This window comes from Schistocerca piceifrons, chromosome 6, assembly GCF_021461385.2.
Source record: "Schistocerca piceifrons isolate TAMUIC-IGC-003096 chromosome 6, iqSchPice1.1, whole genome shotgun sequence".
Classification (NCBI taxonomy): domain Eukaryota; kingdom Metazoa; phylum Arthropoda; class Insecta; order Orthoptera; family Acrididae; genus Schistocerca; species Schistocerca piceifrons.
The window spans coordinates 592,573,613-592,588,578 of NC_060143.1; the positions used below are offsets into that span (position 1 = coordinate 592,573,613).

The 14,966-nt window shown below is 40.2% G+C and overlaps 1 protein-coding gene across 1 annotated transcript in view; it reads right to left on the bottom strand.

Annotated features, from left to right (window-relative positions):
* LOC124803478 (cadherin-related tumor suppressor) overlaps nucleotides 1-14,966 on the bottom strand; it is a 491,307-nt gene that overhangs the window by 68,301 nt on the left and 408,040 nt on the right. Inside the window, exons 27-28 of the mRNA XM_047264670.1 lie at nucleotides 12,619-12,861; nucleotides 1,570-1,930 (exon numbers count right to left, since the gene is read on the bottom strand). Of these exons, the coding sequence (XP_047120626.1) occupies nucleotides 1,570-1,930; nucleotides 12,619-12,861 (604 nt within the window). The remainder of the gene's footprint in view (nucleotides 1-1,569; nucleotides 1,931-12,618; nucleotides 12,862-14,966) is intronic.

Genomic DNA, 14,966 nt, shown 5'->3' on the forward strand with positions numbered 1-14,966 from the left:
TTGAGTGTTCTCATTCCCAAGTACCGAATGAATAAAGCCTGTGTATTTGCGTGCCATCAATTATGCACCCTCAAAAAGGACATACACTCGCTAACAGGAATACATGTTTTATTGTGGTAAACTTTTAAAATAAAAATATATCTCTTAAAGAGAGGATTATGACAGCATTTTGAAATTTTAAATTCAGTAAATAATTACACAAAATATTGAAAATTGAATTTTTGTTGTCACTACACTGCAACTGGTAGCAGGTACCAAGTTTCGGTATAGTGTTTTAGAAACACAAGTATCAGAGAAGCATTCTTATTCTTTAAAGTACATTTACTTGAGAAAGATTGCAAGGAAACTGTGACTTAACCAAATAATATCAGGCGAAACACGTTACACATACTTACAGCTGATCCAGATAGCGATATGTGCATATGAGCCTAGCAAGTAACAGCAATGTCGAGTTGTCAGAATAAGTAAAACTACATCACAGAAAACAAGAAATGGTTTGTTTGCCCTGTGTTTAGGCTGCAGGTAGTGGCAGTCAATCTGCAGAGTTGTCGGTGATATGCTGCAGTAAATGGTTGTATGTGACAATGATAAAAAGTTTTCTGAAATAGTAGTTGGTCACACAAAATGGTTCAACGCTTAGTTAAATTGCTGGTCAGATAGCTCAGTTAAAGGCAGTGGAATTTAATATTCTGTGGACTCTGATTATTCACAACAAGGCTCTCAATAACAATTAATTGTTATTAATCAGAACCATTGTCAAGTTAGTTAAATTCAATTCCTGATTCACATCACATCCCACTTCAGTACAAGAGAGAAAGAAGGTATCTATGAGAAAGTGAACACAGAAACCTCCACATAACTCACACAAACACCATACACTGCCAGAAGAGCACATCTTACATGGATCTGACACTTTCCAACAAACTCCATGATAAAATTTAAAAAATCTTATAGTCATATCTACCGAGCCACTGCTCCTCCTCAATCAGTAGTAAATGGACATGTAAAGCACTGCTTTGTGTTAAGATTTCTTACTACCATATGTTTAATTTAAATATTTGAGCTAAGTGAAAATAGTAATTTAGAATGTCATAATAAAATCTGTTTAAGAAACTTCTTGTGCACAAGTTGTGTGCAGTTTCAGTCTATTAAATATATCCAATATCTGTGGCATTCAGTATTATTATAAATAAAAAAGACTAATAAATAAAATTAAAAATATTGAGAGCTTGGTGCTCTGCAGCTAGTAAATATGTGTTAAAGGACGCCTTGTAAATGTTTAATAGTCAAACCAGTAAACAGGTGTAGAAACTAGCATCCCACACTAGTACACAGATTGCACTCGGTGTTCACATTACACGACAGTACTGTCCAGTATTAGCAACAAATGGCACCATTTAATATCTGATGAAAGTAATGTACATGATAACCTGTGTACTGTGAGGTGCCACCGACAATGGGTTCTACACTCTTTGGCAACTAAATGTTTTAAATACAGCTTAGGATGTTTGCAAGATATCCTTTAACAAATAAATAAAAAATATGAAGAGATCAAGTCAGTGAAGTGACCTCTATCGAGGTGTAGTCAGAGTTGGAGGCCGCGAAGAAGAGTGCGGCATCTGCACGCAGCGTGCGGAATGCGAAGGCGACGGCCCTGTCCGTCAGGCGGTGCTGCTCTGCAGAGGGTGCGGGTGCAGGTGGGCGGCGCCAGCGCGTCGTCCCGCGGTACAGAGTGTCCAGCAGCTGCAGCCGGCGGTGGCGCTCTCCCGGCGGGAGATCCAACCGCGCACCTGCGGCTAGCGACACTGGTGCCAGTGCGGGGCCACAGTCAGGCGCCAGCACCCACTCGGGAGAGGAGCCGACAGAACCCGTGTGGCATTCACAGCGCCGCGACGGCCACCCCTCTGCACACCTCCCCGCAGGACCGCACCTGTGTGGGGATCAAACCTTGGAGACTCCGTGGAGCAGCTTCTGCACTGCACGTGTGCCTTGCGAGAGAGTTGTCTTATGAGGGTAGTGTATATTATTTTCATCCAACTGAGTAATTAATGGTGGTGTGTACCATATTTATTGAGGTGATTAACTGAAACATCTTCCACAAGTCCTTCAATTTTTTTGTATCAAGTTGACAGTATCTGCCAGCACAACCTTGAGATTTACAAAGAAAAATTCAAAAAACAACACCCTGCACTCTTTACATTAGATTATGTGAATTTTATTCCACAGATGTAGAAACTGAAATAAATGAACTTTATGGACAGTTACAGTATAACAGGGTTGATATTTAATTATATTATAGCCTAAATTGTAACCTGGCCTGAACTAGCGTGGATAGTTTTAAGTATCTACGGCCAGACAAATTGACTGGTGTAGCATATTTTGTTTGCAGGCCACAGCTCAAATTATTAAGGCTGGTTGAGGCAGGGAGGAGGAGGGGGGCGGAGAGGGGGGGGGGCGTGATGTTCAGCTTTAGGTCATGTTACAGCACATTTCTTGTGAAGATTAGCACACACTGTAATGCATTGTTGAGACTCATTGCCACAAGTCTTTGTTGTGGACTCTTTTTCATAGATTTCTTCACTGCTATGCAAAGAATCATGTACGAGGCAGAACCCAAAATTTTCCAGACTGGTGCTGCCATCTGGAAAGTAGGAGTAGTAGATCTCTGCACCGCTAGGCTGCGAGAGCTGCATATCTGATGAGTCAGTGTGCGGAGTGGCATTCAGCTGGGAGGATGTGTTGCGTGTCCACAGTGATTTCCGTAATAATCTGTGTTCGGTGTGTGGCGATTTTACAATGGATCCGCGAACAGAACAGTGCTTGTGTATCAAATTCTGTGCGATGCTTGGGAGAAACCATCTTGTCATGGGTTATCACCAGCAATGAGAGCTGGATTTACGGTTATGACCCAGAGACAAAGCAGCAATCGTCCCAGTGGTAGAGCCCGGACTCTCCAAGACGTATAAAAGCGAGACAGATGAAGAGCAAAGTGAAGAGCATGATCATCGTTTTGTTTGATACAAAGGGAATTGTGCACAAAGAATTCATCCCACCCAACCAAACAGTGAATTTCACATACTACTGTGACATTTGAAACGGCTCCGTGAAAACGTCGGGCGACGACAGCCCGAACTTTGGCATCAAGGAAACTGGCTGCTGCATCATGACAACACACCCTGTCACACATCCTTGCTCACCAGCATTTTTTGGCAAAAAACAACATGGCGGTTGTACCCCACAGACCCTACTCGCCAGATTTGGCACCTTGCGACTTTGCACTATTCCCAAAACTGATACTCAAGTTGAAAGGCCGTCGGTTCGACACTCTAGAGAGGATTCAAGAAGCATCGCTGGCGATGATAAACACCCTCAAAGAACAGAACTTCTAGAAAATGTGGCACAGGCACTGGGACCGGTGTGTACGTGTGGATGGGAACTACTTCAAGGATGATGGTGACCAGTAGGTAAGGTTTTCGACAGATGGCAGCACCAGTCCCGAAAATTTTGGATAGCACCTCATATATGATTTATAGGTTTGATTTGGGGAAAGCAGAAAGCTGAAAGTTAAGTCATCTCCTGCACTGATGAAAGAACTTACTGCATGTGAAAGATGCAAAAATGCTGAAGTAATTTTAGTGGAAAATGTTTTACTTGAAGCATTTAAAAAAAAAAAAAAAAAAAAACTTGGATTCACATTTTTTTCTGATATGTAGCCATTCTCAAACGATTGCAGGAAATCTATTGATTAAAATATCCGATTATTTCAAATAGAAAGTCTCACATCATATGATGTGGCTATCTTTTGTTACTAGTCATATTTATTAGAATACTTGAAAGCTGAGTAACACACTGCACATTGTTCAAAGGATTTGTAGTGAAATAAGCATGAGAATTGAGACTGCTAATGTGAGGGAAGCAGATATTGGCTACCTGAAACTGTCATCATACTACAAAATGCGTCACCAGTGGAGATTCGTCTGGCAGTCTTCTGCATAATTTGAATAATATCTTTTGCCCCGCGATGTAGAAATCTTGCTCGCATCTATGTCTGACTCTAGAAAATCTTGAGAACTGAATGTTGGCCATTTGCTGCACTGCTATAAGAGTTTCCTTATATAAATGAAACAAACTTGCCTGCTGTATTTTACTCTAGGCATCAATAATTGAGACTCATGGATTTTGGATTTGCATGTTATTTCCGCTACGCACTTGTCCAAAAATGATTGCTATCACTTGGATATCACTTATACAACTTGCATATCCCTAAACAGTTATCCAACTGGGAGAATGGAAGTTACAGTGTAACATGGTATCTGAGCTGTGTTTCATTTCTGGTAAATCTCCACATGACAGAGAGGTGAATGCTAGGTTAATAGACGGAGTGGAAAAAAAAGTGATAGAGCTGGGATTTGATCTGATAACCCTTGGGTTTCTAGCCAGACACTTCACTGCTTCCTGCTCTCTCGAGTAACTGCTCCTCTATCAAATTATGGCGGCTGCTCACTAGGTGGCAGTGGTCCCCTTTTACAATTAAACTTTATTTCATCATAATTCAGACAATTTGTGCAAAATGTTCAGAAATTATATACAAAAACCATCCTCATGAACCAATGTATCCATCAGACAAAAGTGGATCAAAATCTCTACAATAGTTCCTGAGATTAACCGGCACAAACAGAAGTGAGCAGGCAACTTCAATCTGTATATATACACTACTGGCCATTAAAATTGCTACACCACGAAGATGACGTGCTACAGACGTGAAATTTAACCGACAGGAAGAAGATGCTGTGATATGCAAATGATTGGCTTTTCAGAGCATTCACACAAGGTTGGCGCTGGTGGCGATACCTACAATGTGCTGACATGAGGAAAGTTTCCAACCGATTTCTCATACACAAACATCAGTTGACCGGCGTTGCCTGGTGAAACGTTGTTGCGATGCTTCGTGTAAGGAGGAGAAATGCGTACCATCACGTTTCTGACTTTGATAAAGGTCGGATTGTAGCCTATCGCGATTGCAGTTTATCATATCGCGACATTGCTGCTCGTGTTGGTCGAGATCCAATGATTGTTAGCAGAATATGGAATCGATGGTTTCAGGAGGGTAATACGGAATGACTAGCTGGATCCGAACGGCCTCGTATCACTAGCAGTTGAGATGGCAGGCATCTTATCCGCATGCCTGTAACGGATCGTGCAGCCACGTCTTGATCCCTGAGTAAACAGATGGGGACGTTTGCACAACAACAACCATCTGCACGAACAGTTCGACGACGTTTGCAGCAGCATGGACTATTAGCTCGGAGACTATGGCTGCGGTTACCCTTGATGCTGTTTCACAGACAGGAGTGCCGGCGATAGTGTACTCAACGACGAACCTGGGTGCACGACTGGCAAAATGTCATTTTTTTGGATGAATCCAGGTTCTGTTTACAGCATCATGATGGTCGCATCCGTGTTTGGTGACATCGCGGTGAACGCACATTGGAAGCGTGTATTCGTCATTGCTATACTGGCGTATCACCCAGCGTGATGGTATGGGGTGCCATTGGTTACACGTCTCGGTCACCTCTTGTTCGCATTGACGGCACTCTGAACAGTGGACGTTACATTTCAGATGTGTTACGACCCGTGGCTCTACCTTTCATTTGATCCCTGGGAAACCATACATTTCAGCAGGATAATGCACAACCGCATGTTGCAGGTCCTGTACGGGCCTTTCTGAATACAGAAAATGTTCGAGTGCTGCCCCGGCCAGCACATTCTCCAGATCTCTCACCAATTGAAAACGTCTGGTCAGTGGTGGCCGAGCAACTGGCTCGTCACAATACGCCAGCCACTAATCTTAATGAACTGTGGTATCGTGTTGAAGCTGCATGGGCAGCTGTACCTGTACACGCCATCCAAGCTCTGTTTGACTCAATGCCCAGGCATACCAAGGCCAGAAGTGGTTGTTTTGGGTACTGATTCCTCAGGATCTATGCACCCAAATTGCTTGAAAATGTATCACATGTCAGTTCTAGTATAATATATTTGTCCAATGAATACCCATTTATCATCTGCATTTCTTCTTGGTGTAGCAATTTTAATGGCCAGTAGTGTATAACTTACTAAGGTACTTTGAAGATCATGTTTGAAGATACTCTTCAGTGGAACAATGTAGTTGCCTAAAAGAAATTTTCAGTCACCGATGCATTAGTCACAAAACATATGTCCTGGTAGGTTGTTGAATACATGTGTACCCAAGTATCTAACACTTTTTGCACTAACATCAAACCCTTAAAACCTATCCATAAGAGATTTAATATGCCCTGGCAGGTTGCTGAACAGTAGTATATTCACATATAAAACGCTTTTGCATACTAATGTTAAACCCTCGAAATATTTGTAGGGGCTGAGATTAGTCGTGCAGTTTACATTTTACACTGTTTTTTGAGATAAGAAAATTGTGGGTAACAATGAAGGACATTCACGAATATATGTGTAGTGAAATATTTAGTTAAAAAAGGAAAAAATAAGTTTTTTTTTTAGAACTTTCTGTAGATGTTGTAGATGTATGTTACCCTATTACTACAGTTTTCACATAAAGGGATTCTGGAATACTATAGTGAATGAAAATGTGCAGAATAAATAATTCCTTCACTTTTAAATCACCTTTAGCTATAATCATGCACACTGCAAATATAGTAAAACGAAGGTGCTTTTAGGATTTGAATTATCCAATTATGGTTGTAAGCTATAATTTGCATGTGCAATAATCACACATTTTGGAGGAATGCCTTCATTAGGCCTATGGTGGTTATCCAGTACCCAGAGATTTTCACATCTTTCTGAATCTAAATTCATTTCATACTCGATGGTGCTTTTAGGGTGTCAAAGTGATAGAACAGGGTGTATACGCAGACAAAGAAGAAAAATACCCTGGATTTCCCGATTAAAAATACACTTTCTCCCGTGTGAAAACACAATTTTTCCTTGTTAAGTGACAGTATATTTTTCCTTATCAATCCTTTGAATGGTTAAGGGTTTACACACAGGTGTAGAATTTCCCAGCACTTCAGAAAAGAAAACTCAGATAAAAAGACATGTTTTGGAAACATCTTTTATGTGCAGTAACATGTACGGTGTTGATCTTCTAATTACGAAAGTATACATTGGAATTCCACAAAACACCACATGTTACTTCCCAAATCATTGAAAATCGAGATTGCGATGCGTTTCTGTAAGCCAGTCATAGCTCATGTCATGTGATCTCGGCAGCCGATGACAGCGGATGTTCAGAGCATAGGACACGTGATGTAGTCAGCTAACAGCAACATCACTGTTTCGTAGCAAGAACATACAAACAGGGAAAGTTAATAGTTTAAATTAAAATACGTAGTGTCGCTACAAGAAAGCAAAGCTTTCACATATAATATTGATCTCGAAGGTTAATAAGCTGCAAGAGAAGCTAAGATTTCGCATATAATGTTGATCTTTTTTGTGCATGTTACACTTTAAGAATCACACAAATGTGCCAGTAAAATTTTTAACAATGTCAAATGTCTGACCTTCAGGGTTTGAAATTCTTCTAAATGGCTCGTCATCAAAGAGCTGATTTTTAAATGAGAATCAAACGCTCTGTGATTTAAGAAATTCAAGGTACATTCTCGCACATAGTACAAACTTACGTAAAAGGATATTTACTTTGAAAGTAATGCTTTTCAAACCACCTTTCGCAATATTTTCCCGTGACCTATTAGAAATAGGTTTGTTTCAGCAGTTGCCAGAGAGCGCAGATAACAGGCGTCACTGCGGTTGCGCAGCTACCATGACGTAGGAAGACCGTATGTACGTACGTGTAAAACATTGAAAGATCATACATTATGTCATAAAAGAAACAAGACATCAGAGGATACTCCAACAGCATCGGAATTTCGTGAATCATACTAAAATGTGCACATTTAAAGTGCATACTTAAAGTGCACATTCGTATGTCCAGATTCCCAATCAAGTAGACCTCGATCTGATATTAAGCTTTTCAGAGTGGTTTTCGGGATGTAAATTTTCTTGGAGCACCAGTACTCTATTATATCATGTTTGGTTCTTCATTAAGGCATAATGCCATATGTGCTAGAAGATGAAAACATGGACTTGAAATGCAGCGAATAGTTGAAACTAGCCAGTACTGTGTAATTTTGTTTCAAATACATAGACTGCCTCTGTGGAAAAGGTTAATAAAAGTCAAATTTCTTTAGAAAATAGACTAAAATAACTTCACTGCTCTGCAAGGCAATTAATGCTTGACAAAAAGGTGGAAATAAAATAAATTCTGAAACTAATGACATATTTTAGCCTTCTGTAATTATGTGAAAGTATTTTAATTCACTTGATAGCTCCTAGCCACAGAAATCTGTTTTGTTTTCATTTGACGTGAGAGTAAACGAAGGGGAAACAGCAAAATCACTAAATGTAAACACGGGTCACATGAAGATTACCCACTATAACTGAGATTGCTCTGCGCATCAACCTCAGATCTGCGATATTTGTGAACCGACTCAATACTAAAAAAAATCGAATTTTCAAAAATATGTTCATCTTGTAGCGCACATCCTTCTGAAAAGTCTAAAACATAAAACATATGTGTTCAAGGAAATGCAAGACATGTTATTAGGTCTTAAGTGTGCCAAAGTGCAGTGCCACACCTCTTCATACGGCATTCTTCTATCGCACGTCACTGTATTTCGCTCTGTAGAATTGAAACTTGTATATTTTGTACTGGATGTTATCAAACTATATTCAGGACAGTGGGAATTGAGATGTACTGTGGTGCCTCTCCTGCTTCCAGTCGGCCAATTTGACAGCCTGCACCTCTTATTAAAAAAATTATATATATATAATAAATAAAATAAAATAAAATAAAAAAATAAAAAAAAAAGTCTCGCAATTAATAGCGGATGGGATTATTTGTAATTGGGAGAACAAGAACTTGCACTCTTTATTGCCTATTAGCTAATAACTTGCTGTTTTGTGTGACATAAAATTAAATATATGGTACATAAAACCAATAAAGAAAAGAGACAAGCAAGAAAGTACATATTTCTGCAATCTGTAGCTCCTAGCATTTTTTTTCTCTCTAATCTTGCTACAGCTTTACATGGCGTGCTTTCCTTTCTGCGAAAGAATCTGTTACCTCATCAAAGTTCGTTAAACGATTTGCTACATGAAAAATCAAAATGTCGCTATCTAATACTGAAAAGGCTGTTAACACAAATAATACTCAAGACTGGTGTGGTTTCTCGATCTGATTAGCTACGTCTATTTTGTCACTGTCTGCTAGATAAAACAAAAGAAGCCTTTCTAATATTGGAGCAATTTTGTAAGACACACCAAATAAACGAGACTGTTTTGGCACAAATGGCCATTTTTATAACACGGCGGAATATAAGGCCTACTACAAGCAAAAAGCTTTATGTTAGGAAATAGTTTCACATTTCATTCATATGCACCAGCTTCTTAAGCATGAGATCGAGAAGTAGTACTAAGAAATTTGTATATAAATTTGGAATCGTCTTATTCTTCCATAATTTGTGTGATGTCCCCGTCTCTTCTCCTTCCTTGTTCTAACAAACAATCTTGTCATCACCATTTCTGCAGCTATTCCTGCCATTGTCAAAATTTGTTCACCGATTAACTTCACTAACCCTGCCAGAATCACAGGTTTAGTTATCCCGCAATTATTTTACAGTTAGGCGTTATTATGTGTTCGTACAACACATTTTCTGTATTACTTCCAGAAAAGAATTTAAGTGGCTGCTAGCCGGGGACTGTACAACTGCTCCTTACTAGTGTCATGACCCGGCCAAAAATTTTCTGTCAAAATTTCATTCTCTTGGGTACACCGAGAAGAAAGTACGTATCTTCCTCACCTGTTATTCCTGTCAGTCGTTTATTTCCGTTCTGGTAGTCTGAATCTATGGAGTTCGCCAGTAATTATAACAACACTGATTATTCGCAAACCCAATCAACCAGATAATCAGACAGCGATTGCCATTCATCTGTTCAGCTTTAGTGCGCTCAGCTCGTATAGCTCCATCCCCTTTCGTCTGCGGAATGTTTATTTCTAGATGTGACGAGGATTCTCCTGACATAGACATCACGTACACTATGCACGCTTTCAAAAATCAACTTATGATTAATTCAGAAATTAACTTAAAATGTGTTCAAAAATGTTCAAAACCCAACAGGGAACCATTTCAAAATCATATGAATAATCGATAGACAAACGTGTGCTGAACGCTACGCGCTTTGTGAAACAAGAATTTTTTTCCCTCAAGAATATGAATTTGGCGGCCCCCTTTTCCCGGTAGCATCTAGCTTCTTGCTGCGACTGCTTGCACAGTCAACAGTCACATTCCTGTAGCCATAAGCGGGAGAATCTACTACTCAAACGGGACTCAACTACGCCTGTGCATGAGCCCGCTCGTAACAGCTAAACCGAATCTAATGTGAACAGTTGTGACTTCATGCTCATCAGAGACAATTTATTATGAAGCATTGCATAGTCTTCCTAACGCCTTTGACACATTTTGCTGTTGGCAGACGCTTGCAGGAGCACTGTGTGTCATTGTTGTATATGGCGCATTTCCTTTGCAATTTATTTTCATTTTTTCCCCTCCTTTATGTTTTATTGTTGAAGTATTATTCTGCAGTAGCGGGATACAGTAATATCCTTTGTTAGAGTATCGGTTCTTACCAGTCAAAATTACAAAAATTTAACTGAAAACTAAAACAATGAAAAATGCCCGGAATTCTAAAAAATTCCTGGGTTTTTCCCGGTTTTCTCCTGGATGAAAAAATTCCTGGGTTTTTTCCCTGATCTCCTGGCTGTCCCGGGTCGTATACACCCTGTAGAATCTTATGCTAACTGGTCACCATCAGAAACAGCAAATATTTATGATGAAGGTAAACAATATCTCTTCCTATATTGTGTTATAGTAATCAATATTTTATTGGTCTTCTTGCTCCCCCCCCCCCTCTCTCCTTCTGTGTGTGTGTGTGTGTGTGTGTGTGTGTGTGTGTGTGGATGGATAGGTGTGTGTGTGCAGATGAGAACACTCAATTCTTTTATACATCAGAACTTACTTTCCAAATCTAACAATAATTTCCATTGCACACAGACATTATCACTGTTACTCTAGAACAGGCGCGGGCAACCTTTGGTGGTCCGTGGGCCTGGTTCACATATTTAGTTACGCTTGCAGGCCACCTTGTCACGTGATGCAACAGCAGCGCTCTTAGCGCACAATGTCAAAACTGTACCATTTGTGATATTATTGTTTATGGTAAAATGCACTGATGAAAATGGCACTCCTTTTCCAAAACACCATGGTCACAAATTGTGCCTCAAAACCCACAATATTGATAGCATATTCCCTTCAGTCCATCCCATCTCGAGATGTTTGCATTTATTTACACACTGTGAACATTATTTCCTTTCTTACAATGTTTTACAGAAGCTGGCTTAAAAACTTCTGTAGCACCTTGCTCTCTCTTCCACAAATTTCATCTATTTGTCGGACTGAACTGGCTGCCCAACTGTGTCCTAGAATATGCTTAAAAACTGTAAAATCACAAAGAATAGGAAGAATGTGCAGTAGCAGGGGGTCGAATTATTTTATCACAATATCTCACAATCCAACAGCATTGCACGTCCCTTGCAAGGTGATAATTGAGCAAGAACAGATTTTTAGTCTCCAGAATGCACTCAAATTTTGAAAACAAAATCCAGTCACAAATTATTACCTTTTGCAAGCAGTCACATATGATATTGCTATTTCACCAAAAACTGTCAAAGCTTGTTGCATTTTTTAGGTCTTTCTCCATTACATCCCTACAAAATGGGATGGCAACAATGTAATGAGCAAGGATTCATTCACTGGAGATTATGCTTTCTACAACCAACATTTGCAAGAGACTGCTGAACAGCATCTTTTAGACTCGTTATCTTTCGATCTTTTTTTCAAAAATTTCTGCAAGAACTGTATTATCCGCTATCCAGTTAGTAAGGTGGATATTAATGTTTCTTTAATAATAGAGAAATATACAGTCATAATGCAAATAACAGCAGCTGCGCTTACATGCATCACTGCAAACATGGTACCAAAATGACATCAGTAGTTATCCAATTAGAAGAGCCGAGCACGGACTGTAGCTCAGATCAATCAGATGTAGGTGCAATATTTTCTGTCCTCATCTACATGATAGTGTCAGCAGTGTGTGAGTTATAGACCCCTTACATCATCTGGTGTAAGAGCTCCAAAAAATGTAATAATATAACCATAATAGGCAATTTCAATAATATTGAGCCACCAAGACCAAACATCACTGTCTGTCGAAAGTTCATGGTAGTTGAGGTGAACTAAATATTCACGGTAGTTCAGGTGAACTAAATATTTCATCTCGAGACACATTAAAATGTGCCAAAAGAGACGTGAGATTCCATTGGTACCCACAGCAGCCACAAATTTGACAGTAACAGTTCATTTCATGCCTCGCAGCCCATTGTTCTGCACCTGACAAATGCAAGTTCCTACTCACCCCCACCTAGTGAAGAGTAGTTCAATTGCTACTTACCGGTCATGATCGGCACCATCAGCTCCGAGCGAGTCGCAAGGCGAGAGCCGCGGGCGCGAGCAGGTGGGAGCGACGGCGCGTGCGCGCAGCGGGCTGCTCAGGTTGAGTGCGCGGCCATTCACTGTCACACTGTGCACGCAGCCCACCAATTCATCCGAGTGCACCTGCCCTGGGCGCTCTAGCACCGCCTCCACGGACGGTAGGCCGCCCACCAGCATTGGAGAGCCGTCGAAGTTGAGTGTCCTGTGCACAGAAAAACTGCAGCTTGGGCTGTGCTCGTTCACACCAGGACTGTACGAGGTGCCAATGGAGAACCTTAACAGAGCCCGACACAGTTACGACTGTTATCGATCAGTTTCAGTACCTGATCGCTACAACATGAATAGGTGTTAAGAGTGCTACCGTAACTGCACAACCCACTCCTACAGCCCATTGGGGATAATACAGTATGTTTGCCCTCTGTCCACAACCTGCAAGGTTCCATCTGGAACTGTGAATCTCGGGTTCGAAGATATGGGTGCCAAAAGAGTGCATTGCACTGCCGATGTTCTTGAGGGAATTTGTCAAACGGCTGGGAATCGAGTGCAAAGTGACAGAGATTGACCATAACGCTTCTTCTAGAATGTGTGAAAATATGTAGCATGTTCCAGAATCTTCCAGGAAGTAATGTTGCAGACTCTTCCAGAAGGTTAGAGAGTGTTCCAGGATGTTTGACAGTGTCCTCAAATGTTGCAATATCCTATTGTGGTGGGGATTTGTTCGAGCTCAGAATGGTGTATACAGGTGATTGCAAGACATGTTCACCAGTATACTTTTCGAAATCTGTTAGAGTGGACTGAGAAAATGTGAAAGTGATAGAAAATAAATAAATTTTAGTGTAAATGAATTGCTTAACATAGCAAACAGTGTAAGTTGATTTTTTGTGCGTTAAGTGATATTAACATTTAACAGGATGCCAAAACATAAAAGAGGAGGAGATTTGCCATTGGTGAACTGAATAGAATAAAACATAAAGGACAGCAAAGAAATGAAACTCAGGTGCAAGACATGTGTTTGCTCTCATAACGAAAGAGAACGAATAGATTCAGATGAAACATAACAGATGAATGAGTCGAAATAGAGAAGAGGATCAAGTTAGACATTCAGCAAGCAGACAGGGAGGAACTGCTGCATACAAGATTATGAAACGAACGAAGTAAAGAGTGAACTTCATGACAGACAATGGTTGCAAGTATGTGAACGAAACATTCGCATGTGAGAAGTGCAAAGTAGTTTGGCCGGTGAAGCATTCTGTTATGATCCCACTAAAAGATACAACAAACAAAAACATGTCACTGGCAAAATGGCGTGTCAGTTGAGCGGTACCAAGAAATTCAATAGAGAAAAACTAGGAGTATGTTACATGAATGGAAAAATTCAACTAGCACTACTTGAAGTGCCTCCACTACATTTCATTACCTGACTGGAAAAACCATGGAATCAAAAACATATATACATGAAAATAAATACCAAATGCAGTGTGTCTTTTTCAGTTAGTTTAGCAAAAACACAGGTTATTAAAGTTTGTACAATGCAATACGCGTGATCACCAATAGCAATGCAGCCTAGGGAAAAGAAAAATACCTTATATACAAGAACAATATGCACATCTTCTTTTTCCGGAAGTTAAGGATGAAAAACTGGGGTGTACTGATTAATTGCAAATAAGGTTGGTACTCTGTCTCCAACAATAGATCCTGTATATAACAGCATTGTTGCGTCCTCTGTCTGTGGTGAGTCAGCAGCACGTTAAAAAAGAGGTATTAATCATGTGTTAATTTGTTAATTAAGGCTACAAGTTCTCATTACCACTTGCGCACAGCTAAAGAAAAATTTCAAGTTACCGAAGAATCAGACAACATTGGAAGCCACGCAGCAAGAAGGAAGTACTATGTGAGGGAGAGTTGTATTTGCGACTGGCAAAGAAAACAAAAGACAGCTTCAAGAAACGAATGGTAGTCGCTGAGCATTTCATGGACAAAAAGAAAAGCATCTGGACCTTGAAGAAAGCTTCTGGGACTATGTAGATGAGAAGCGACAATGTGGGTGCACAGTGAGTAGTGAAATGTGCCAACTCAAAGCATTGGCTTTAGCCAAATAACTAGGCATCACTAGTTTCAAATCTAGCTGTGGCAGTCTATCAAGATTTTTCAATTAAAATGGATTAGGCTTCAGGAGGAAAACTACCACTGCCCAGTGGAAACGGAGAAAAAGTAGTGTATTTTCGTCGCTACATAATAAATTTGTGCCACAAACATTCCTATAGCCTATCTTTCCTTTCCCAATGGGCCCATAGCTTGCATGACATT